Source organism: Glandiceps talaboti, chromosome 9, assembly GCF_964340395.1.
Source record: "Glandiceps talaboti chromosome 9, keGlaTala1.1, whole genome shotgun sequence".
Taxonomy (NCBI): domain Eukaryota; kingdom Metazoa; phylum Hemichordata; class Enteropneusta; family Spengelidae; genus Glandiceps; species Glandiceps talaboti.
In genome coordinates, this window is record NC_135557.1 from 19,499,970 (window position 1) to 19,526,157 (window position 26,188).

The 26,188-nt window shown below is 37.5% G+C and overlaps 2 protein-coding genes across 2 annotated transcripts; both read right to left on the bottom strand.

Moving 5' to 3' along the window:
- Positions 1-9,622: 9,622 nt before the first annotated feature.
- LOC144439921 (putative transcription factor Ovo-like 1) lies at positions 9,623-11,881 on the bottom strand. Its single transcript, XM_078129152.1, has 3 exons — positions 11,825-11,881; positions 10,820-11,111; positions 9,623-10,198 (listed from the first exon to the last, which is right to left on the bottom strand). The coding sequence occupies exons 1-3, from the start codon at positions 11,879-11,881 to the stop codon at positions 9,903-9,905; spliced, it is 645 nt and encodes a 214-aa protein (XP_077985278.1). The 3' UTR covers positions 9,623-9,902.
- A 6,071-nt stretch (positions 11,882-17,952) lies between these two features.
- Positions 17,953-22,931, bottom strand: LOC144439922 (uncharacterized). Its single transcript, XM_078129154.1, has 2 exons — positions 22,724-22,931; positions 17,953-18,254 (listed from the first exon to the last, which is right to left on the bottom strand). The coding sequence occupies exons 1-2, from the start codon at positions 22,803-22,805 to the stop codon at positions 17,953-17,955; spliced, it is 384 nt and encodes a 127-aa protein (XP_077985280.1). The 5' UTR covers positions 22,806-22,931.
- Between the last annotated feature and the right edge of the window lie 3,257 nt (positions 22,932-26,188).

Sequence of the window (26,188 nt, forward strand, 5' to 3'; positions counted from 1 at the left end):
GTCATCCGTTGCTGTTCTGATTTTCCAACCTACATCGTGTAACCTGCACGGGTAGCGGTGATCAACATACATTTTGTAGTTACAGCCAATTTTCTTTGCTTGTACAGTAGATGATCGGTTTCAAACTCACCAACACAACATACATACATACATACATACATACATACATACATACATAGATACATACATACATACATACATACATACATAGATACATACATACATACATACATACATACATACATACATACATATACATAGATTTATCAAATACATGAATCTAATTCTTGATGTATTTCTTTTATATGGGCCTTGAGCCTGATCCAAACAATAAAAAAAATAAAAATAAAATAGAAAATAAAAATAATCAATAAAACAAATCAATCAGTCAGTCAGTCAACCAACCAACCAACCAACTAACAACCATTCATTCATTCATTCATTCATTCATTCATTCATGATTATAAAACAACTAATGTTAAAAGTCATGAAAACAGACAAATATTTAGATAGAAGTATACAAAGTCTAAAAATATACAGGAAAATATATAATACTGCGGACTGAATCAAGTAAAAGGTAGAATGGAGTTCATTGGTTCGATACGGCAGGAAAGTACACATGTATGCAGTGAAAATATGTATCATATATTTCACTCAATATGACATGGGAAATTTCTTCAACATTTTAGAGGAGAGAAACACAAACACAAACACAAACACACAAAAAAACAAACACACACACACAAACAAACACACACAAGCAAACAAACAAACACACAAGAAGAGGAGATGTTAACCCAAGCTAACAATTCTAACACTGTGACTGCTTTAATTGCCGAAATACAAGCACTGATTAGATTCCAGTATTTCTTAAAATATAGTAAATTACAAACGTCATTAGGCCTAAAAAAATAAATAATTGTTTAGTTCCAGTTACCCGACCCCACCTAGCTTTTCACTGCCGCCCCTAAACATTTTTTTACGTATTCGATAAAAAAAATTGCAAATGTTGTGAAGTCTCACGAGAAATAATGGATGCGTAAACTGACATCAACTTAAAAAGACAAAATAAAACTCTTTTCCCAATCTGTAATGGCTGTACATCTGATAGGAAGAAATAAACAACACAGAGACCATTTGGAAAACAATGGAAAACCTGAACTAGACACTCACGCAGAAAAAAAACAAAATAAAAAAAATCTACCTACCCCACCTATTTGATAGGAACCACATATATTTTTTTATTAGGCCTTAGTCATAAAAAAAACTTAAATAAAGTGTACATATCTCTTCTAGAATAACCCAACTTGAAGGTTGACGTCTGGGTACAAGGTAGGCTGAAGGGATCAATACTCCGTTTATCCGCATGACCAACACAATGTTGTCTATTTTTTCTTACATTCACTGCAATTTGGAATGTCCTCTCGACCCTCACATGAAACACATCACAGATTAAATTAGTGTATTCCGTAGTAAACTTTGTAGACATACTCTCCCGTTTATACGTGGATTAAAACACGAACGTTTAATTTTTTAAGGCAAGTATGTCGATGTCGTTCTACGGATCAAAACCCCTGCCGTGCTTGGTACAAGGCTGTCGCAATTTGCCACAGTATCGGACGCAAGTAAGAGATATTAGCTCTTTTGTTTTACAATTTTCCCTCAAATGTGGCGAATATATATGACCAAAACCATAATTCATTGATAATGTTCTTTTCTTTGAATTTACTTCTACGGAAAGTCGAGAAGATTTTTTCAGGAAAAACAACAATATCCACGCAAAAGATTTTGGCGGGAAAGGTTTGATACGGCTGTGATTAACATACTGCAGCACTATCTGTTATTGTTGCACTATTTTCGGCGTTCCATGGATGTGAGATTATGAAAAACAAAAATACGTGTACAAGCAAAAGCTTCAAACATAAGTTGATAACATTTGATTATAAAAAAATGACCGAAAAAATACTAGCCGATTAGATTACCATACATACAATTTAGTTGTAGATGGCAAGTACAGTCAGTCACTGAGAAAACACATATCATTATGAATACGGTTGGAAAAATGTCTAGATTTCTCCATGTATATGGTATTGCAGGACTTCGACGGTTCAAAACTGAAACTTTTCACCACTGTTTCTCCTTTTGATTATTCGCGTCAGAAACTGCTGCTCCGTTAGTTTTCTTCCTAAACTAATCTAGAGAGGTATATAAAATTACATTCTTTGTTTCTTGTGAAATTCTCTCCGAAGTACATGCATTGTACTCGTTCTTTCTTTAAATTTCAGTGTTACTAATTGACTGATATTAAACACCAATGGTTCTTAGATTTAGTTTCAACTATCACTCACACCTCTATCAAAATAGTAGGCCTGTAAGTATGATAACATAACCGTAACAGATATTCGTACTTTTCTTCTGTGGTAACACTGGCATTTTCTCACAAGTACGTGTCACTGTGTCTATTTATTAGTTATTAAGCCATCGTGAGTAAAAATATTAACGATCTCGTGTATTACCAGGACAACAGAAGTAAGCGAAATCGCATACATCTACAATGTATTACAAATTGTCACAAATAGTTATTAGCTGTAGTGTTTTATATTTGATGTTTATAACCATACCGTGTTTAATCCATCGCTGTAAACCACTACGCTGTTTGCGTCATAGTGAAACTATGGTTTAGTCATTTCCCGTCTATTTTCTGCGTTGTCGATGGCTTATGTATTGGACACTTCTCCTGCACCGTATATACAGAAATCAATTCATATCCTAGTTTAGAGGGTACACCATACCCGGTTGTAGTTATAAGTGGAGTACGTGTATAGACATGGAAAGTAGAACGCCGATGTGGTGATGTGGACATACACCAATGTAGTTGCGCAACGAGTATCTGGCGACAGTCTGCAGTACAACTTGATCGTTGTGCACAAAGTTGCAACTGTAGTTTTTGCTATTACACAGGTTTTGTATAGAAATGGCCAAAATACAACTTTGTAAGTTGTTCCAACAACTCACAGTAACCTTATCAATGACCTCATTGTATTTCTGTCATTCGGATTGTGAAGTTTAAATCGACGTCTGCTAGCGTCGAAAAGCTAATGTACTTTTCTATACGCATAATCTGTTCCGACGGTAATCAGTCAGGCAGATAGGCAGGCAGTCGGCCAGGCAGGCAGCCAGTCGGGTCAATCAACTAGTCAGTCAGTCAGACATGCAGACAGGCAGACAGGCAGGCAGGCACGCAGTCAATCAGTCAGTCAGTCAGTCAGTAAGTAAGTAAGGCGCACAGTCTAGTCTCGGTCTGTCAGTAAGTCAGGCACTTGCGCCTGTTAAATTACAGATATCATATTTATACTTTGATTCACAATTGTAGTGTATTTTATTCTAGTTATAATAATTCCTTGAGTCAGTTAGTCCAAGCCAACGGGTAGCGATCAGTGAGCTATTGTAAGTCGGTCACTCACAAGGTTTTATTCAGTTAAGTTGCGTAAGTAATAGCAAGTCTGCCAAGTTATTAGTCAAGTCAATTCTCATTGATATGTTAGATTGCCAATCACTCAGTTAAACGTCCAACTATGTACGTGGTTTTTTATTAGTTTAGGGACGATCTGTCCGTGAGTGGTTTAATGTGTGTGTTTGTTTGTTAGTTAGTTAGTCAGTCAGTCAGTCAGTCAGTCAGTCAGTCAGTCAGTTAGTCAGTCAGTCAGTCAGTCAGTTAGTTAGTTAGTTAGATAGTTAGTTAGTTAGTTACAATTAAAATTACACAACCTAAAACAAACAGACGTCTGGCTCGACAAAAACCTCACTAACACTGCTACATATATTTTATCGTCTGCCTCAAGAAATCTTACCAACACTGCTACATTTTTGCGTTTGGTTCAACAAAAATCTTACTAACATTGCGACACTTTACATCAGTAAATAGAATAGTGTGAGTACTTTTGATATGCAGAAAACAGTACACTCCCCAAAACATCTAAACTCAGGTTGTGCTCCTTAAACTACCGAGTATATTGTATTTCGATATTGTCTTCCAACGTGACAACATTTCTAACTTTAAGGTAAACATCGGTATCTATAAAGTCGACTTCGACAGGTCCTTGACAAAAAAAGGCCACACATTGGGTGTTTACACCGTTCTGCTTGTAACAACCAGATTTACGAACCTGTTCTTTGTCGTCTAAGGACACTAGAATAGAAAGCGTGATTTGTCACTTGTATTGAAAAACAGACACCATGCGGTGTGTTTGATACCATCTCTTTTGTATAGTAGTTTATTTAAGGTATCCGCGGCCGACAACTTCTAAAGTCCATGAAACCAGATACCTGCAACTTATTTTGCTGCAGTTTCAATAAATATTCTCATAGTCTAAGTGGTACACACCAGTGTGTCAACAATGACCGGTAGAGTTCCAATATTTCTATATACGTGTGTAAATGTCTAGAAAATGTTGAATCCAGCTTTGAAAAAAACACGGCACATATCTTTCCGTAGGATATGATACTGGTAATCTGTGATATAATTGGTTTGGAGAACTTCATGGAACTTTCCGCATTGTACACGTGCGATTGACACGCGGAGGAAATATAACCCGTACTGCTAGTCCACAACTGATCTCTTTTGGGGGTTTTATTTTCTTACTTAAAAGTGATAAATTCCCTCTTCATATCTTCTACCATTGGTTACTACAGTAAATCTAGCAAATGAAGGACGACATGTGTATTATACTATTATTGTACAAGGGCTCAAACGCACAAATTAGAATACATACCTGTCGTTGCTCAATGAATCTTAATAAAGTTTTGATTTTCCATGGCGTTCAAAGTAGTCCTGTTCTCTTCTTTGAGGTGGACTCTTGTTTTAAATACTATGCAATTACCAAACGTCCTGTATTTTTGTTTGTTGTACATATTGTGAAGCTTAGTTACTCAGTTATAATGTGTGTGTGAGAGAGAGAGAGAGAGAGAGAGAGAGAGAGAGAGAGAGAGAGAGAGAGAGAGAGAGAGAGAGAGAGAGAGAGAGAGAGAGAGAGAGAGAGAGAGAGAGAGAGAGAGAGAGAGAGAGAGAGAGAGAGAGAGAGAGAGAGAGAGAGAGACTGAGGGCACGCATATGGATGTGTGTTTTTGTAAATTGTAAACATTGAATCAAACAGGTGGTTGTTGTATTTTGGGCAGGCTAGGCTTTGTCACCCGTGTTGGGGAAATTTATATCGATGTTTGTGGACTGACGTCTGCAGTGTTCAGCCTTAATTCAACTTGTCATTCTTTACATTGTACTCGGTTTGAGTGTCAGTTTAACTGTACTTTTATTTCTGTCTTTCATTATAATTTTGTGTTTTTGTGTTGGGTCGGCCCTTCTTTTTCTCGTTCTTCACAAGTTTATATGTAAATTTAGTTCACTACATGCACTGGGTTTTGCACGTATGCTGTTGATAGTCATGCGTAACGGTTATTTCAGGCGCGAAACCCGTTCAACTGTAATGAGAGAGAGAGAGAGAGAGAGAGAGAGAGAGAGAGAGAGAGAGAGAGAGAGAGAGAGAGAGAGAGAGAGAGAGAGAGAGAGAGAGAGAGAGAGAGAGAGAGTGAGAGAGAAACCATTTTATGTAGTTTTCTTGATCGAAGTTTTAATACATACACTATCATATCTTGAAAAGATTGACCATACATCAGTACTTCGTGACATTGACGATAAGAGGAGGCAGACACTGGCGGTACAATGAGGCAGAAAAGGAAGTCGTCGTAGCATAGCTTACATCATCTCTCACTGCCCGATACCTCTCTTTGGTTTCATGTATATGTTTACATGCATTCACCTTTACACTAACAATTATTCCACTAAGACAGAACTTTTTAATGTTAAAATGTATTATATCTCGGTTAGGCGGAGGCCCTCAAAGGCAAACAAAGATAAGCGAAACCGTCAGATGCAACGACTTGTCACTATTTTAGAAGGGCGAGTAACGTCGAGCAGCTGACTATAACCAGTGATTACATATCTCGTTCTGGTAAAATTGCTTGGTACATTTAGTTAGACTATAGACCAAGGAACGGACATTAACGGAGTCCTCCGTCTATGGCTAGACAAGAAAAAAGTGAAAAAAAAATTGTATAAAGTTGACTCCATGATAATTTCCTGTTTACGTGAACGAATTTTCACATTGATTCTGCAGGACTCCAAAGGGATTTGTTTTTAAAATATCGCATCACGGGTTACGTATTGGACGAATATAGAACTGGAATTCAACCCGGGGATTCAACCTACTAAAATAGATTAATTTCTCATTAATTGCCGAGAAAAAATAAAACTTTAAGCTAGCTGTGGGAGTCACTGAAGACTCTGAAATCGAAAGCTTTTAGATACAAGTTTCATGTTGCCCCTTTGTCAATCAAAATGCCAACGATAAGGTTTATGTGTTCATCATTGTGTTAAAGGATATAGAATATTCCGGGAGAATATTAGTCACAGAAGCCATGATAAAACTGACATGAGTTTCGAAAAATTTTCTAATTTTACACCACAAAAGAAGATCAATGTTGTAGATTTGTACAACTGTAAGTTCCAGGTCGTGACCGTGGCGACACAGTGAACGTTATGCAGTAAGCGAAGACAACTAGGCTAAAAAGACAGAGACACGGAGAATATCGAATACGGTGAGAAGGGATGGGATAGTATTTGTTGCTATAGGATACAACAATAAATCTGAGGTCTCCCTGCATCTGTGATGCAATAAATTGTTGATTTTAGGACTCACTAGTGCAACGATAGTAAGATATGAAAAAAATTACCAGTACCATTAACAACTTTTTAAACAGTCAAACCTTTACCACTACAGTGGCTCTGTGCAGACTCGATTGTCGAGAAGATGGCAACACTTCGATGACTTTCGGTCTGACTCCTAATGTGTAGTATATGTATTTCATGACCAACAACAGGAGGTCGTGTATTTCATGACATTATGACCTTTGACCCCCTTCGATGGCCGCCATCTTTACTTGCAATGGCGCCAGGACAAACCATAAATAAAAAATCCGCGCTCTCCAATCCGATCGCATAAATAAGCCTTGAAAATGAAATATGACACATCCACTAACAGCAGGTATAGCGACACCTGAGTCCATCGTGACCTTTGACCTTGTTGAATTGATTTATAGCGTTATCATTGTGTTGGGTGTTTTGGCAGAGTGACTCTGGACATAGTAGCTGGTAAGGCATGTGGAAACTATGCGTTTGACTTGAGGGCGATGAGTAAAGCGTCGACAGGTGAGACAGCTATGGAGATAGATGGTAGCAATTTACGGCCATGACGACCTGCCGTACCCATCAGTAACAGCTTTTGTAGAAAAACCGCACACGAGTGTCAAATTTCAGACGGTGTTATGGTAGTCCACTAAATTATTTGGCCAAAGCATCACGTGAGCCCCATTTTATCTTTTCTTTTATACGTCATTGCCAAAATTCGAGGATAATACAATTCCCCTTCTACTTTCCAGGATGAATCATCATTACCGGATACGTTGTTAGTACTGACTCTGCTCATAGGCAAGGAAGACATTTCCTTCTTTTTTATACTTTGGTGTAAAACCTTGATGACTAATCTTTAAAGTCTGGAAATGATGACGTCATTAAAGTCTGGCAAAGGTTATGGGTATAAACTTTTATTGTGCTCGTCAGTGACACATTACTACTAGTAAGTGGTAGTTTAGTGCTAGTTACTAGTAATTTATCGTAATGTTGAGACCATTAAAGAACATTACCATTTCGTGATCGTATGGGGCTTGTGGTTTTATTTTGTGTTTTAAACGTCATTGCATTGTTGTTCCAACCTTGACATTGTTACTGTTAATATTTTGTTACATATTAAGAATTACCTGATATTGCACTTGCTAAAAGATTTCTAATCATCACTTGTAACTATGAGATCTGTGACATAACAGTTACCAAACCGAATAAATGATTTCCTCAAAAAGTGCCTCTGACATCAGAATTATATGACAAAGACACAGTTATAAATATGTCCATGCTATATTGATATGTTCTGTTCAAGTCAAAAATCATTGTGTATATGGTACAAGTTGGGTTTTATATATCAGTAATGAAGATTTAGATGAAAAAAGATAAATTCTCAAGATAGCCCATGTTCCTTTAAAAGACCGACAGGTGAAATTTGAAGATTTATACCCATCAGTGATCACTAAAATACTACAAAACTGTTATTTTGAGAAAAGGGCCAAATGTAAAATTGAAATCAGGGGGTTTTCCGCATTTTTTTATCTTCATCCAGATCAAGATTTGGATAAAGAAAACAACAAACTATCGGGAAATGTCATCAGAGCTTTTACAAAATTATGCCATTTTTAGACAATAACAAAAACAAACACCTTTTTTGACTCTGAGCCAAATTTAATGTACTTTTAACCTAGTTATCTCTTTCAAAATACAGGTTGACTTTAGATTAGAAATTACACATTAAACAAACCTAAAATTGTTAAAAGTGTAAAATCACAAAAAAATGGATGTAGGCCCTCTTGACACTAATCCATTCAAGTAAAAATCTAACAATGTACTGTATGACTGAACATTGTAGGTTTCCAAATCTCTTAAATTTACTCAACTTTGAACAGTCACACAAGACAAACAGGTAGATATATAGCTTTGGTCTCCACAGAGACACTAAGATATTTTAATTGTACTCTGGTTTCTAAAAAGATCTTCTGTTAGCGTTATTTACTAGGTTACAACAACAGGAAGACCATGTAAATTTCAAAAGAGTAATCATGTCAAATAATACAATTACACACCGACCCTGCCACCAAAACCATTCCACCACGTGAACATGTCTCACCTAGGTGATACTAATTTAAGGTTGATAGGAGTCAAACTCGAGTTAAATAAACACTTGGCAATTAGCCAAGACTAGAACAGTTAGAAACATCAGACAAAAATCAGTAAATGCAGGACACTAGTTACTATTTGTGACGATAGATTGAGTAAACTATCATTTTGCTTTTCGACTTGGTAAAGACTAATAGAGTCAATCGAAATGGAAACTTTCGACCCCACAACTATAACTCGGTTTGTTGTCAAAAGTCTAGACAATAAAAAGGCGCAAAAAACTACCTCACACGTAGAACGACCATTTAAAGGCCAAATTAGAACTAAAATTCAGGTCTGAAAAAACAGAGCAGAGTTATAGCCAACGTTGACGCTATTCAACCATAAGGGCTCTACTGCAGAGTAAACAACCCTAAACTGAACCTGATAGTGAATTATGGGTGCGACTCTTGTTATAGCCCTGGCTATGTTGGACAATTTCAGACCAATTCTACCTGTAAATCTAGTTTTACATTTCACGAATGTAAACGGTAGTGGGAGTCATATTCACATTTTGTTAGGTTAATTTGTTTTCTGAAAATCAAAATCAAAAGCTTTCTGTGATAGTTTTAAAAAACCTGTAAAAATTGTCGACCACTTTTAACTGTCTCCCTGTACCGTGTATTTCTTGAAAATCATAACTCGATGAAAATAGAAAATTTATATAGAAGGATACAAATAAGTAAAACACCATTTTCAGTAATTACAACAACGAGGAAATTCCTTACGTTCAGTCTGGCAGTGTACTATCTTCCCTTTCTCCCTAGACGGACTGAGAACTTGGATTACGTTAGTTTTATCTTCGGCAATCATCCCAAATGCTACAACTTTTAACATATGTTCTGTTGGTTAAGTTCATTCATATTGTAAGGTCCTATGACTAAAATTGCCTTGTAGTAAATTGAATACATGATTTAAAATAGAAAGGCAGTAAAATTCTACAACCAGCCAATCAGTTCACTTAAAACAGTGTGATTGTCACGTGACAGAAAGTTTATGACGTATGCACAGTTAGATTATCCAAATATGGTCATGACATTCGATGGTGCTGTTCGTGCCTTGAAACCTTCTCTTTCTCATTTGCATATAGTTTCTTCTGGATCCTCTTCATCTCGTTAGAGAAGGGATGGTTTTCTCGGACATGCGCGTAGTGTTCCTCCGTGCTTGCCGTGGTGTTACCGCATTCTTCACACACAAATAGCTTCTCCCTCCGCTGTTTGAAAGCGTAGACGAGTTCCGTGCCATGGACTTTCTTCAAATGCGATTCAAGTGAGCATCGCTGAGTGAAGGCTTTGTCACACTCGCTGCATTTATATGGACGAACACCTGCAAGAATAAAAGACCAAAGTATATATGATCACACAATCCCATTATTTCTAAGGCGTTTGATCAATCAATTAATCAATCAATCAATCAATCAATCAATCAATCAATCAACCAACCAACCAACCAACCAACCAATCAACCAATCAGCCAGCCAGTCTGTCAGTCAATCAATCAATCAATCAATCAATCAATCAATCAATCAATCAATCAATCAATCAATCAATCAATCAATCAATCAATCAATCAATCAATCAATCAAACAGTCAATCAAACAAACAAACAAACAAACAACCAGCAAACGTCAGTCAAACAGCTAACCACTAGCTCGTTCACTCACTCACTCACTCACTCACTCACTCACTCACCCACTCACTCACTCACTCACTCACTCACTCACTCACTCAATCAATCAATCAATCAATCAATCAATCAATTGACAATCCAATCAATCAATCAATCAATCAATCAAGCATTCAATCAATGATTGGAAACAATCAAACTGCTACTTAAAAAACACATACAGTTCACCCAGTCTGCTACCATGTAAATCTAGATACCTAAATAAAACCATTACTGTAATTAATCATTGAACTGACCAATCAAAAAGAATTACAATCTTACCTGTGTGTATTCTTACATGTCTCTTCAAATCAAAATTGTCGTTGAATCCCTTTCCGCAATATGAACAGTGGTGGCGCTTTTCTTTGCTGTGACATTTCATATGACGTGTCAGAATTCTCTGTACGTAGAATCGCTTGCCACAAATTGAGCATGCGTACAAACGTTCGTTTTCTCCTCCTTCGGATGATCGATTGTCTTCCTCAGACGTACATCCCGAATGATTAGAGCTTGAATCCCCATCATTGGCTGGCATTTCAGGCGACGTCCCGGGCAGTGAAGCATCTCCATACTCCTGCAGAAGAAGAAACGAAAAAAACACGATCAATCAAACTTATCATTGCAGCTGATGAATTTCGTTTTACATTGTAAAAGTCAATCGTTATATTGCAGACAATAAAAAGAATAAAGCTGGTCAAATAACATGATTGATCAGACAATACGTTTCATTATGTAACATTTGAATGAGAAAGACAATATGAGTTTGTCTGTCTGTCTGTCTGTCTGTCTGTCTGTCTGTCTGTCTGTCTGTCTGTCTGTCTGTCTGTCTGCCTGTCTGTCTATATGTCTGTCTGTCAGTCTGCCTGTCACAATTGTCTGACTGGCTGTTCGCTTTCGTCAACTTTTTAGGACGGTATCTGCATATTTTGACAATGTATTCAATTCAGTTTCCGACTATCTTCGACATAGTTACATGACTTACATCCGGTTAGTACTGACATACTATGAAGTGCCAGCAGACGACACTTTAACTTCTGAAAACAATAATATTTATTGATGTTTATGTACAAAATGTTCAAATGTCCGAATCGTATGAGTGTCCTTGACAACAAAGGCCTCGCTTCTTTTATCACCTATCAGCAGAGAAGTTGTTTTTCAACAAAACGAGGAACTTTAACACTGACAGTAAAACAGTTTTTGCCTTTGGGGCTGATTACCTATTTACACAGGTTTTTTTTTTTTTGAAGAAACTAACTTCACCAGGTGTTGTAATTGTTATTTGCGTACGGCTGACAGTACTTCCTGTGGGTCTGCTTTAACACTAACAGACTCTTCAACAACCATCGCTTGAAGATATTTTCGGTACTGAAATACGTAACCTGTGTCCATCAGAAACTTTGATGGTGCAATGACCCGTTGGTGTAAGAATGAGATCTTTGATATTATCACCGACAGGAGTTCAAAACGGGGTTATATTGATGCCTACGTGTGTTACTTGTAATTACAGATAAACATTAAATGAATAGGCGTCGTATAATTGAAAAAAGGCAAATAAAGTGTATTTCTGTATTACTTAGGAATCTTATTATCCAGAACGTAAAAGTCAAACAAATGGTGTAGATATTATTAAGTGAACAAACACTGATCGTTAAGTTTTATATCGTGCACATCTTCCAAAATCCTTTTGCTGAACTTGGTTGAAAATTCATTTTTAACGGGTTTAGTTAATTAAGCTTATTATCGAAAAAATCCATACGAACGCAGTGTACCGCTGATCATGAGCTTTGGCGAATTGGTTTATAAAATTTGGGTAAGGACACAACACAGTGATACAAGGGAAAACAGGCGACCCGTTAACACAATTAGTTTACGGGTTCCACTGTTCCCTTTATATTAAATGTAACACAGTTCTGGCATTGTCGTAAAACACTCAGTGTATGTCCACGTCCACTTTACTGCAACCTTAACTCTTGCTTTCCCTTATGTTTCAATTCGTATAAATCAGAAATATGTCCGGACTTGAGAGTATGAGTTCGTATAGATTTTGTAATACAAGTAAAACACATCCATCTTTGTCTTTATATATTACCTTCAAATTGCGCGAACGCATTTTCGGTTCACCTCATTTTTAATACTTAGGCAGACATCAAAATATCGACTATTTGACAATTACTCGTCCAAGTAGATTGTTTTACGGATGACAGAACACAACTTTCTGATATTCGCAAAGTTTTAATGTCACGCGAGGTCACCATGTACTCTCAGCTGTCATGAATTAATACTTTGAACAAATGTTTGCATTTCGCGAATAGTATTCTTCTAAGATGATAACATTAAGTTATTTTAAGATCAACAGTGTCAACTAATGACTAATTACAGACAGTTGGATGTGATAACATTGTTTAGCTAGTTTTCATATATGTCAATATTATTGAATTAAGGCATCAGCAACACTTCCGTTTTATTCATTTATGGTGCTGATTATTTTATCACCCAATCATTTGAGTATTGTATATTTTGTGTTTATAAGAATTTAATGTTGAAATAATGTATCGGATTCATTCTTTGGAAGGGAGTGAGCTGAAGGCAACAGCAAGCCAAAAAGTTGACCAGCAGTTTTTGATCGATTTTTCTTGTTTTCAATTTTGTGACAAACCAAATCCCTGCCACCTGACTATGAAAACAAATGCAGAACAAAGTCACAGTTTACTGCCCAACAGATGAATGTGTCTGAAGATCGGGAGGACAACAAGTGACACGTAAACCTGCATAAATAACACGATAAATCAATGACTTTAGAACAAGAGAGAGGCTTTATAAAATACATATAAGCTTCACTGGTTTGAAGGCGATGACAATCGGGCATGTCAAGCTAGGGGTCCGACTAGGCAGTCGGCGGGCTGTGCCGATAATTACTGGGCCGTGCCTTGCTTTGAGGATGCCTAGAGATCAGCTTTAGGCGTATGGCGATAAACAACCATTAATGTCAAAAAGACAGCATGAGTTTTATCTTTGTTATACAATAAGACTTCGCGGGGAGGTCAAATACCTTGTATATCAGGTGCACACTTCAGACCACGTCCGTTTTTCAAGTGTGTATAAAAAAGAGAAGCCGGTAAACAATTCTACACTACTTTGCTAAACGTCAAAAAGGTAGTCGGTCCATTAACATACTGTCTATTCATGTAAATGCTTTGAGACAAATGGTTAGGAGTTATGTATGGAGTTCTCAATGGGCAGCCACCTGCTATGATAGTATACAGACAAACCTGGCACAGCTGTATGTGTTAAAAATGTGCACAGTAAACATACATACATACATACATACATACATACATACATACATACATTCATGTACGCACGCATGCACACACACACACTCACACACACACACACACACACGTATACATACATACATACATACATACATACATACATACATACATACATACATGATGGGGTGTTGTTGTTGTTGTTGTTGTTGTTGTTGTTGTTGTTGTTGCTGCTGCTGCTGCTGTTGTTATTGGGGCGATGGTAGTGGAGGTGGGGGTGGTAGTGGCGATGGTGGTGGTAGTGGTGGTGATTGATGATGACGATGACGATGATGATGATGATGATGATGATGATGATGATGATGATGATGATGATGATGATGATGATGATGATGATGGTGATGATGATGATGATGATTTGAGAATACGTATACAACAGTAAATACACCTAGTTGATACAGGCATAGAGCCAGTCACATTTCTTTGACAATTCAGCATTCAACACATTTATTTGATATGCACAAAAGACATCACGTGATTACTAATGTACAATTAGTGCACGTGAAAATCCTGGCTAATTCACTAATAAGTATCTCCATCCATCTACAACACTTAACGTCTCTTAGATACAGCAGGAATTCTTGCAACCAAATTGATTAGTGTCGAATCTTTCAGTACCCATAAATGGCGTTAGATTAGGTTCTTTTCAAAACTGTTTTTTGGTGTGTACACTATTGTTAACTCCGTTACCTTTGTACCGGTGTGGACCCATACTTCAGTTCATCCCACAACGCTCTATGGAAACAAGGTAACGATACGAGGACTACCTCAAACAGTATTTCATACGTATTGTGCGACGTCCATTCATATGGTTTCACATAAAACAAATTAAGAAGGCCATCGTAGCCCAATTACAAGCAATGGTGAGAAAATTGTATTGGAGATAGTGAAAGGTCGTACCCTATAAAAAAATACAAACCAACAAATCGTATATATTTTCGTCTGTGACCTCGTAACAGTTTCGTTTGATTTTACTCGTCGGCGAGCTTTGAACGTTTCTTCTTGTGTCACGTCAATGATGGTGTTAATGTATCACAGTCCCCGTTAATGTATCAGGGATGCAATACTCTCTCCCCAACCCTAAGTACCCTTCAGGCCCCCACCCCATCCACGTAACCGTCATCTCGATACTTTTCTAATTGTTGCTTACGTGTACATTTACCGCCATGACCGAAAATATTTTCAAATTTCTGGTTTTTTATTTAAATTTCAAAATGATATACAACTAAGGTTAATTAACAAACCAATACAGAAATAAAACAACACTGGCGTTTAACATGAAATAATTAATTATTGAAATCGGAACTTTGAAATAATAAAAATCAGTGACAGGCGCATAACATACAAAGAAAACCAATGAAAATAAAATTCACTGTATAACAAACACTTCCTCTATTATATAAACACTTTACTGGAAGAATGGCATTATCTTTTGTTAATTGTTGGTGTCGTTAGGTTTAATTTCCGTGCTAGTGTAAACAGCACACTTCCTGCTTATTTATACCACGAATACATTATGAATAATAGGGAACAATAGTGATAATTTATGTAAATTATGTAAATGATATTCACCATTCTTTGTTTTATTGCATAGCTGTTCAATTTTAAGAACGAGTAAGAATAGAGGGTGGAGAAATGATGTTTTACGTCGACGAAAAAATGTCACGACTTGGCGTCGCCTTCTCTGTAATGAATTGAGTTCAGTTTGTACATGAGAGTCTAGAATAGCTACTGTTGCGACGTACACACACTGTGCATAGAGCAGTCAGAAAGTCCGTATATATATATCGGGGCTATCTTTCCCTTCAAAAAAAGGAAAACGAAAACGAAAATTACATCTTTGAGAAACAACAAATGGTGTCTTAAGTTATTTTTACTAGCATTGTAAAAGTTTGGACCACCGTAGCTTTTGAAAAAGTTCGTCCAGAACAAAGGAATGATCCCATGTAATCCTTATAACTAATGCGATGACCTGGGATTGAAACATGGTACTTTAAGTTTAGTACTGCCTGACTGCTGTATACTAGTACATGTACGTTAGAATGACAGTAAAACAATGGCACATAATTATTTGAGTAAACTTAAAAATCTGATGCAAACAGTGCAGGAAATGTGAGTAAATTGATGATAATAACGCGAATCGTCACAAAGAAGGACATTGTATCGCGCTGCAAATCATGTTCTTTCATGTCTCGATCGCAACACAAAAGTAATTTCACCTCCGTGGACGCAATTACAAGCGACACAAAGTCTTCTTCCAAGCTATGTCACTCGGGTGACACAATAAACCACTCTGAACACCCATTACGTTCCTTAATTTGATTCACTGTTTGACTTTTGTATCGAATTAAACCTCGTTTGACGTGCCTCCTCCCATAACAGCTCGTTAATACATCCACGGACAAGATTAGACATGTTTATTGTTTATTAACGTACTCAGTAACACATTGAGACTGAAATATTTTACCGGTGAGCACCGTTAGAGTTTGGAGCCAGTATCGCGGTTTCTAAGAGGCGGTGTCAAATATCACTGACACTCACAAATTACGCACATAAACCGCTTTATGTATCTATGATGGGTGAAAGGAAGTCCTTGTGAACAAGTTAAAAGACTCTGAAGTGAGAAATATAACTAAAGAATATAAACGCTTAACGAGTTTTAGTATTTGTATATTTTGTTTTTTAAGACTGGCCTAGTTCTTATTTGTTGCTGTGTAACCGACACAACTCTGAAAGAACTTCTTAGGTGAAAGTGAAGATGTTCTGTGTTTTCACCCATGTTGCATTTTATTGAGTCAATGTACAGTCCTTTGAAAAGAACGAGTTATTTAAGTTTGTTGTTGTAACTAGAGATAAGATAGCTGTTTGTGAAGTTGTCAGGGTTTTCGCCTACACTCCTAGTATACTGGTATTATGATGTATTTTGTGTATAGCAAAACAAAAATGTGTTGAATACTCATCGAAGTCATTTTTCTAGCTCCATGCATGATTACTGGAATAATTACTGGAATCTTTGAGGAAATAAATAAGCCCAGCATGGTTTGTTGTCCTCACCAATAAAGTCAAATATTAGAATATAAATCGCTAAATAGTGTCGGGCATGGCAATGTATCCCCAAAAAACAGAAACACTGTTCAGCTAATAAATGGTAGACGTGTCATATCGATAGTGTGACCACAGTTTATCCAGACTTGACGAATGAATTTACACTATCACTGTCTACGATGTACTCAGGGAGTGAATTACAGTCGTTAACAACGTGAACAGAGAATGACCATTGACGCATTGATCTGTGGCATCATGGTTTCGACAACTTCCACCTATGACCTAGGTTCTAGATGTTGAAATCTCGAAGAATACCGAGTGATCAATGTTACATAAATTATGCATTATTTTATAAACTTGTATCATATTCCCCCCCCCCCCCCGTCTTCTATACTCCAGAGTTGGCAAATTAAGCACCGATAACCTCTCCTCATACGATAGTTGGCGTACATCATGTATCAACTAGGGGCAAAGTGTTGTATATATACGTATCATCATCATCATCATCATCATCGTCATCATCATTATCATCACAACCACCACTACCACCACCACCACCACCACCACCACCACCACCATCATCATCATCATCATCACCATCATCATCATCATCACCACCACCACCACCACCACCACCACCATCATCATCATCATCATCATCATCATATCATCATCATCATCATCATAATCACAACCACCACTATCACCACCACCACCACCACCACCACCATAATCCTCCATCGCTTCTTATAAATCCAAACCATCGCCATGACCACCACAATCTCAATTATCATCAGCATCACCACCAATATCATTATGAAAACAACTCCACCGACTACATATAAAACAACACTTCCGGCGGTGGATGACTGGAAAATTACAAAACCAATTTTGAAAGAAAAGGCGACATGACAGGTGATGGACTCATCAAGTTGATGAAGCTATCGAGTGAATCGTCAGTTTCAAAAGACGAAACAATAACCCATACCGTGGTGTCCTCGTTCCAATGATAAATAACACCGGTGAAGAAAAAAAAAGTTAGCAAAGGTGAACAGGTGTCCTTGGAAAGTAAAACGAGTTAGAAGATTTACAGACCTGAATACTACTACACAGACTGCCGAAGGCGACATCTTCGCTCGATGTGACAGCGCATGCGTAACGGGTATCGTCTGAAGGCGAATCGTACTCAGACCCAGGGATGATTCGGGGTTCGATTTTTAATTGGTCGATGTCTTCTAGGCAAGGATAGAAGCTTAAGCTCGATTGGTTGACGTCTTCTTGATTGGGGTAAACACATTTTAGTGTGTTACCTGTTGTCCACGAAGGTTTGGTCAAGGAGTCTTTAGAAATGAAAAAAAAAAGAAATGAAATAAGAAATCAGTTAGAAAGTGAAAGCGGTGATATTATTAACACAACAGTAAGAAGAAATACTGCCCGTTTCATGTTAGTGTTACCTAGCTCTGTTTGATACAACCACACAGAAACTAATAAGAAACTTGCTACACTTCAAGATAACACGATTGAATGAATACAGGAGCTCGGAGTAGTTCATTACAGACTTTCTGTCAAAATGAACTAAGGTACCACTATGCAGACATCAAATACAAACATCAAAATATTGGCGCCAGCGTGTCCGTGTTTCGTTACAATACGTTGAAATTGTTTATTTCATTGAGACACAATGTAGCAAGACATTCTGATCTTGTTGTCTTACAGTTAACACTAACACGAATCGGGCGATACATTCAGGGTGTTTATCTCTATAATTATATTGACGAAAGTCACGTGACATAGAACAACCAAATACGATCAAACCGAAAGTGAATATTGCAGCGATTCTACATTGTGATGAAGATATTTTAACTCTACTACAGTTTATAGCAAACCAAACACAGGAACATCAGAAACAAGACAATGTATTACTAATGCTACAAACCAACAAACTCCCCAACGCAACTCTCATAATCACCACCACACCCACCACCATCCCCACTACTACCACCCCCACAGCCGCCGTCACCGCCGCCGCCGCCGCCGCCGCCGCCACCACCACCACCACCACCACCACCACCACCACCACCACCACCACCACCATCACCATCATCATCATCATCATCATCATCATCATCATTACCTCCATGATGCAAAGATTTCCAAATGTGAAACTGAATTATTAGACGTCTTACTATATCTAGTCTATCTGAGATAATTGTGTAACATTTCCTTTCAACTACTATACTGCGCTACAAAACAGGTACATTATTTACTAACAGCGAATATTCATAGAGGTCTATGAACAACATGGGGTGTGGATATAAAATTTCCGCCAAGATATTGCTTTCACTAAAACGGATAGATTGGTGTGCATTATCCCTCCAAATATTGCTGAATGTGGTGTGATACCAAACATGTTCCCTTACTAACATCGAACAGCTGTAACGGTCAGTGGACAGTATGGGATGGAGCTAAGCTAAGAATCCATTGGGAAAGCTGAAGTATCTTAACCTAACTATTCGTGTCACTACATTAAATATAGTTATGTGCATTTTCGCTCCGATTTTACTGCTTTACGTGTACCAAGCAGGTCCCTTACTAACACTCGAATAGTTGTAACGGTCCATGAACAACGGTAACAAGTATGCATATCCAGAAGTTGTTGGAAACCTTCAGGTCAGGCCTTGGGGGGCTAAGTGAAAACGAAGGTGACACGATGTGGTGTTTTGCTTCAAATGTAGATTACATTTACAAGGGCGCCCACATCGCTTTAATGATTTACTATGAAGACGCCATAAAATCCTTAAGTACTCGGCTACAATGTTTAATGAAGCGTAACAGGCATGGTTTTTTGACCATTAATGACATGCGTACAATCACCTTTTTATCCTGAACAAAACAAACTACTGTTATTTGTTGAACAAGAGATTCCCGGCAGTTACCTTTTTTTCACATTTGTAGCGAAATTTGCTACCGACAAACGCTGAATATGTATGAGGAGCGGTGCTCTGGACTCTCAATGCAGTCGAGGTCTTTGAAATCGAACGGTGAACTTTGATTGCCTCTAATTGGCTTACATGTTAAATGAGACTAATTAGAAACTAATTTACTGTAGAAGTTTGCTAATAAAGTAACTGTCGGTCGTTTCTCCTAGGGGAGGGCTTTTGTTTTTCATTATTTAGTCTTGCTAATTTTATTTACACAGCTAAAGAGTATAAAAACTTATAGGCGTAGGAGTGCAAAGTGGTTGCAATTCTTGCCATAAAAGATGTATTCGATTTTTATAAGTACTTTGACGAGGTGTAACCACGCACGGTTGGCTTTATAGGGATGAAAATTAAAAAAGCCCTGAAAATACGGAGCTAAACATTCAGAAATTACCCACAAATTGTACGCAGTGGATCAAACATACAAACACGCGAACATAACAGTATGTAGAATGTGAAGGAATCAGTACCAAATGGAACTAACACTGTTTTTTTTTCACTTTCATTTTTTTTGTAAAGGCCAACCCGTATTCTGACCGATAACGAGGCAATACCAACGTTGATGTAGAGTCACCAAGGCCAAGTGAAAAAAAATTATTTTGTTTTTGTCGTTTTCTGAAAATAATCTTAACATTTCCATGACATTTTCCGTTATAGATGGAAGATCTTTTCCGGTCTCACCAACAATTGTCATGTGTTAAGACAAATAAGGGGAATACCATGATTTAAATTCGACTGGGTCACAACGGCCTTGAAACGAAAATACGTTGTTTTTGTTTGTTTTGTTTTTGATTTGTTGCGTTTTGTCTCAAAATAGCATTTTCGTCACTGGGCCTTTTAACGCTGATAAGCATAGCTGGATTTGTGACGTCACTCCGTTAGCCTTCGTCTACTAGTCTACTAGGAGAGTAGCACATGCAATCTAGCTAACAGATCGCAAACAGTTTTTTATCGTGAACTCTCCATTGAACTAAATTTAAGGAAACAATACAAAATTGTTTGTTTGTTTGTTTCCAATACCGTGACATAACATAGATAGGTTTAATCTATTTTTTATTTGTTTATTTATTTGGAAAAATTGGTTCAACTCGAAAACAAAACACTTGTTCAGTGGCCACGATACTTCTGTGATAGTTTGATGAGGTGTAAAGGAATTAGGTTAACGTCAACACAACATACAGACTGTACTGTATACATTCAAGTCTGAAAGACCTGCTTTGTCTGGAACTGACTTTTAGACAACAAAAATGACCAGGAGATACTTTAGCAAGAAAACTGACACGGAGATAGAAGTAAATTCTCACTCACCGTTTTACCATTTTGAATGTGAAAATTTGTTTAGGGTTGATCGTGTTACAGGAAACACACAATTGTTTTGATTTGGCCTAATCATAAACGCGAAGTTGAAGGAGCTTGTCTCCGCATTACTTAGGACTCTAATTCTATATGTACATTACTATAGGTATTACATGTAAGTTTGCAGTTCGTTTCTTATTTTTGTTCTTGATTGAAAATTTGAAAGGAGAAAAATTATGCGTTGTCGAGAAAATCGGACACGACTCTTTTGCATTCAAATAGCCAACGTAGTGGACGCTTTGTGTCGATCGCCTAAGCCGGGTTATAATTCAACCACTCTACAAATTGAAAATATTCCTGCGATGCCATCAGATCTTTGATAGAAATGAAGGTTTTTCAAAACGAAAGCAGATGTAATGAAACTCAGTAGATTAAATTACAAGATAGATTTATCGAGTGTAGATATAAAAGCATATGTTTAGCTGAGTAGTCACTAATGCAAGCCTGTGATTGAAACCCGGGATGTTAATAAAAAACGCGGTATATATACTCGACTTTATGTTCTGTGACGACGTCTAACCACTAAACGAATGTTGTTGACAATTTCCATAGTTTATAAGTGCAACAAGCGTAGTTATACAGATACCAGAGAATCGTCTAGCTCTCAATGAACACACCTGTGTCTTATTCATGGTTAGTTCTCGTTTTGACAAGTACTACAACAAACATCTTTAAAGGACAAACTTAAATCGACTTAAACAATCGTTCTGAATACACACTCAAACCAAACAAACAAACAAACAAACAAACAAACAAACAAACAAATGGAGCATAATTTTTTCCGCCGACGAAAGTACGAAAAATACGTGGGCGGCATCTAATACAGTACAATAAAGAGGTATGTGGTTTTTACGACGATGAGCAAACAGGCGCTGTAACGGGAAACCAATTTATTCAGGGAAAAAACGATCAAATAAATATCCAATAAAACAAACTAACATGTAACCTTTCAGGAACGTGATCACTCGTATGTATGTATGTATGTATGTATGTATGTATGTATGTATGTATGTATGTATGTATGTACGTACATACATACATGCATACATACATACATACATACATACATACATACATACATACATACATACACACACACACACACACACACGCATACATACATACATACATACATACATACATACATACATACATACATACATACATACATACATTAGAAGTTTAGCATTAAGGCATGTATATACTTTAAGTCTGTGGACAATTTGACATAACATAAGGTAAACATTAGGACACGACGATCGTGCATCCTAAGTTAATCTGTGGGAAATTTGGAAGTTTTAAGAGAAGCGCCACTTTTTTTGCTCCAAATTGATATCAGGTAACTGTCATGTTGTAAGGTGAGATGAGCGAACTCAAGGTTTAAATCGTCCCTAGGGACTGCATGGTATTTCAACCAAACGTCACCGCTCGGTACACAGAACAATTAAATGAATGACATGTACACTGCTTACCTTCTACTACAGCGAGACGAGCTATCCGTGTCGAATGCTTCGTCGCCCTCCGAAATTTCTTGATCAGGAACGCTTTCGGCATGTTGCTTGATAAATTTACCCCGTTTTTTGAATCAATCTGAGAAAAGTGAATTAAAACGAGGAAAGCAAAACCTTCAATGTTGATGAGTGTAGTGAGAGTGAACGGTCACCGTAGTCTACCGTTGGTGGTAGTGGTGGTGATGGGCCGACTGTGTGTGGACAGTTAACGGCGATGCAGTCAACTCAAAACTGTTATGTACACTGAAGGGAGTGGTTCCGCCACACTGACCAATTTGCATTCAATGAATATTTGTAGATGGACGAGGTACTTGTAAACTAAATGATAATCAACAGGTGGTCACACAGTAAGTATCTGCTAAATCCCCCTTTCAATTCCTTAATTGCCCTATTCTCGAACTTCCTTTAAATATAATGCTCTTCCTGGTCCAGTAAAAACCCGTTATTAGAATTTTCCTGTTTGAGATCACCGCGTTACTTCAGTGGACATGGTATGATTATGTTTTGCATGTTACACACCTGAATGACGAGCAAACTTTGAACACACTACAGAAACGTACACCGTGTTCTATTCAAGCTTCAGTGAGTGTCAGTAAACAAAAAAAAATGCAGAAAAAACGAAGAAATTGTGTCCCCCGTGTACCCGAACAACCTCCATGATCAGTCAAAATAAAGGGAACCCAGACTACCCAATCTTTACGGTCATTAGTAGCCACGTAGGCGGAAAAGTTGGGTTTTAAGATTTAATGATTTAAAAAAAAAAATTGAAGATGTAGTCCCTCACAGCAAAGACAATGTTGTTATCATTTTTTGATAATTATTTACACAAGTCCAGTCTAAAAATGTCAAATTGTTTCAAAATAGTATAAATTTAGAATACGTTTAAGTTACTGAATGAAAAATTGTCAAAAAATGTTATTGTAAAATTGAATGTTTGAGGGTTTTGTGGCACGACATGTTATTTCTATGAGTTAGAAAAGATGTAAAACGCGTGTATTGAAACAGACGTGTAAAAATTGACACAAGAAGGTATTTCTGACAACGAGTTAGAAGTATCACTTGACCGGAACGATCACGGGTACTTTGATCAACTGTTTACGATCGTAGCAAAGGTATTATCATTGTCAAAGAATCCATGACCGTGATTTACTACCATCTTCGTATCAAAATAATACAGTCGTGTGCATTTATTTTGATGTGACGATATATCAAATATCGCCAAACGTGTCAATCGAGAGAAAATATGCATATGGCACGGTCAATCACGGTTCACTTGTAACGGTTTTTTGACCCCCAGACTACAAAAACTATGCCAGGAATTTGGAGACTTGTGTTTTTGAAACTCTCGTAAATGCAAACATATCAAAACAAAATGTTGGTATGGTTTCAGTGACAATGTTTCTTTCTGTCATTTTTATCAAAAATGAAAATGATATGTGATGAAATTTACAATAAAAAGTAGGAATTTTTTTTATGATTTTGGGCGGGAAAACTTATGATGATTCGTGAAACGAAAGGGAATGTTCATTAGTGTCTGCGGGTTTTCCTCGTTTTCGTCAGTCATAAGAAATAAAATACGCAATCTCTAGTGTTCGTGTCGTTTGAAAAAGGAAATAAGAACTATCACAACATTTGCAAAGAAAGAAATGATAAAAAATATACAGACAAATTATACAGTTTACGTCTCTCGTCTTATTTTTGATTGAAAATAAATCGTCGAAAAGTCGAACATAATTAGCATAAAGTAGCTGATGTGAAATGTGGCAGACTTTGCAATAATTCTTGTCATATGACTACTGTTAGAATTTCATCTAGTACCCGGAACTTAACTTACGAGGGAAGCGAAAACAACAATATGGCTACTTGTTAGTGAATAAACTCATAACGGTAACCCAGCCATCCAACTACCAACTAAACTGCAATATATATGTAACAAACATTCACATCAAACAAGAAGACGGAAAACGCGTACAATAGCTTAGATAAAGACGGACAAAATAGTATTGTTCTGTCATGAATCATGTATTGAACGAAAGAATTTATAGCAAGTTAAAAACAAGTACTGAGTTCAAAAGTAAGGCATGCGTATCCAGTCACGTGACCATTGACCAACAGGACGTGAATGAAAAGCGTTACGTGAGGTTATGTTATAAAAAATGTGTAAATCAAAATGTGTGATTTCGTCAAAACATCTTTTTGAAAAAAAAAGAATGGTGATACATATCACAAGCCACATTGTACTTGTGGTTACGTGTCTATTTTATTTAAGACAGAGACAAACAGTGAGAGAGACAGAGAGAGAGACAGAGATAGACAGAGACAGAGACAGAGACAGAGACAGAGAGGCAGAGAGAGGGGGAGAGAGGGGAGGGGAGGGAGTGACAGATAGAGACATACATACAGACACAGATAGACAGACAGACAGACAGACAGACAGACAGACAGACAGACAGACAGACAGAGACAGACAGGCAGAGAGACAGGCACTGACTAGATAGAGGGACACGGACAGACAGACAGACAGACAGACAGGCAGAGACAGACAGACAGGCAGAGACAGACAGACAGACACATACAGATGCTGACAAACAAACAAACAGACAGACAGACAGACAGACAGGCTGGCAGGCAGACAGACAGACAGACATACAGACAGACAGACAGACAACCAGCTAGCCAGACAGACAGACAGACAGACAGACAGACAGGCAGGCAGGCAGATAGATGTTATATAATGGCAGAGAGAGGGGAAGAGAGGAGGGGAGGGGAGGGAGAGACAGATAGAGACATACAGACAGACAGACAGAGACAGACAGGCAGAGAGACAGGGACATATTAGATAGAGGGACACCGACAGATAGACAGACAGACAGACAGACAGACAGGCTGGCAGGCAGGCAGACAGACAGACAGACAGGCTGGCAGGCAGGCAGACAGACAGACAGACAGACAGACAGACAGACAGACAGACAGACAGACAGACAGACAGACAGATAGATAGATAGATAGATAGAGACAGACAGACAGGCAGACAGGCAGATAGATGTTACATAATTAATGTAAAAGTTAAGCTTACAATAACCGAAAAACGCCCAAAGTTATATCTTTGTGTTACAACGTAAACTCTAAATAACGTTCATACGTAGCTGTAAATGTACCACCGTCTACCTGTAAACGTTGCTGTACCGCTATCATTTGCCCTAAGGACGTGTTTTATTAGCTACAGCGGGTTGCTGAAACTATTTAGCGCTTTTACAATAACCAATTATATTACAGCCACTATTGTTGACTTTGTAGCAAAGAAATAAAAAAATGAAACTGTAAAACTCTATTCTGACGTTTTTATTGGATTTCTTTTCCAACACTTGTCTATGTCCGGTGTCACCATGTAACGGTCCATACTTCATCGAAGGGTACAGTTACCAT

What these genes read in the sequence shown, in the direction of transcription:
- LOC144439921 (XM_078129152.1), bottom strand. Translation starts at nt 11,881, where the DNA reads ATGGTTGTTGAAGAGTCTGTTAGTGTTAAAGCAGACCCACAGGAAGTA. An exon ending in CACAGGAAGTACTGTCAGCC is followed by an intron (nt 11,112 to 11,824) that starts GTACGCAAATAA and finishes CTTCTTCTGCAG; the next exon opens with GAGTATGGAGATGCTTCACT. An exon ending in ACATGTAAGAATACACACAG is followed by an intron (nt 10,199 to 10,819) that starts GTAAGATTGTAA and finishes TTATTCTTGCAG; the next exon opens with GTGTTCGTCCATATAAATGC.
- LOC144439922 (XM_078129154.1), bottom strand. Translation starts at nt 22,805, where the DNA reads ATGCCGAAAGCGTTCCTGATCAAGAAATTTCGGAGGGCGACGAAGCAT. An exon ending in TCGTCTCGCTGTAGTAGAAG is followed by an intron (nt 18,255 to 22,723) that starts GTAAGCAGTGTA and finishes TCATTTCTAAAG; the next exon opens with ACTCCTTGACCAAACCTTCG.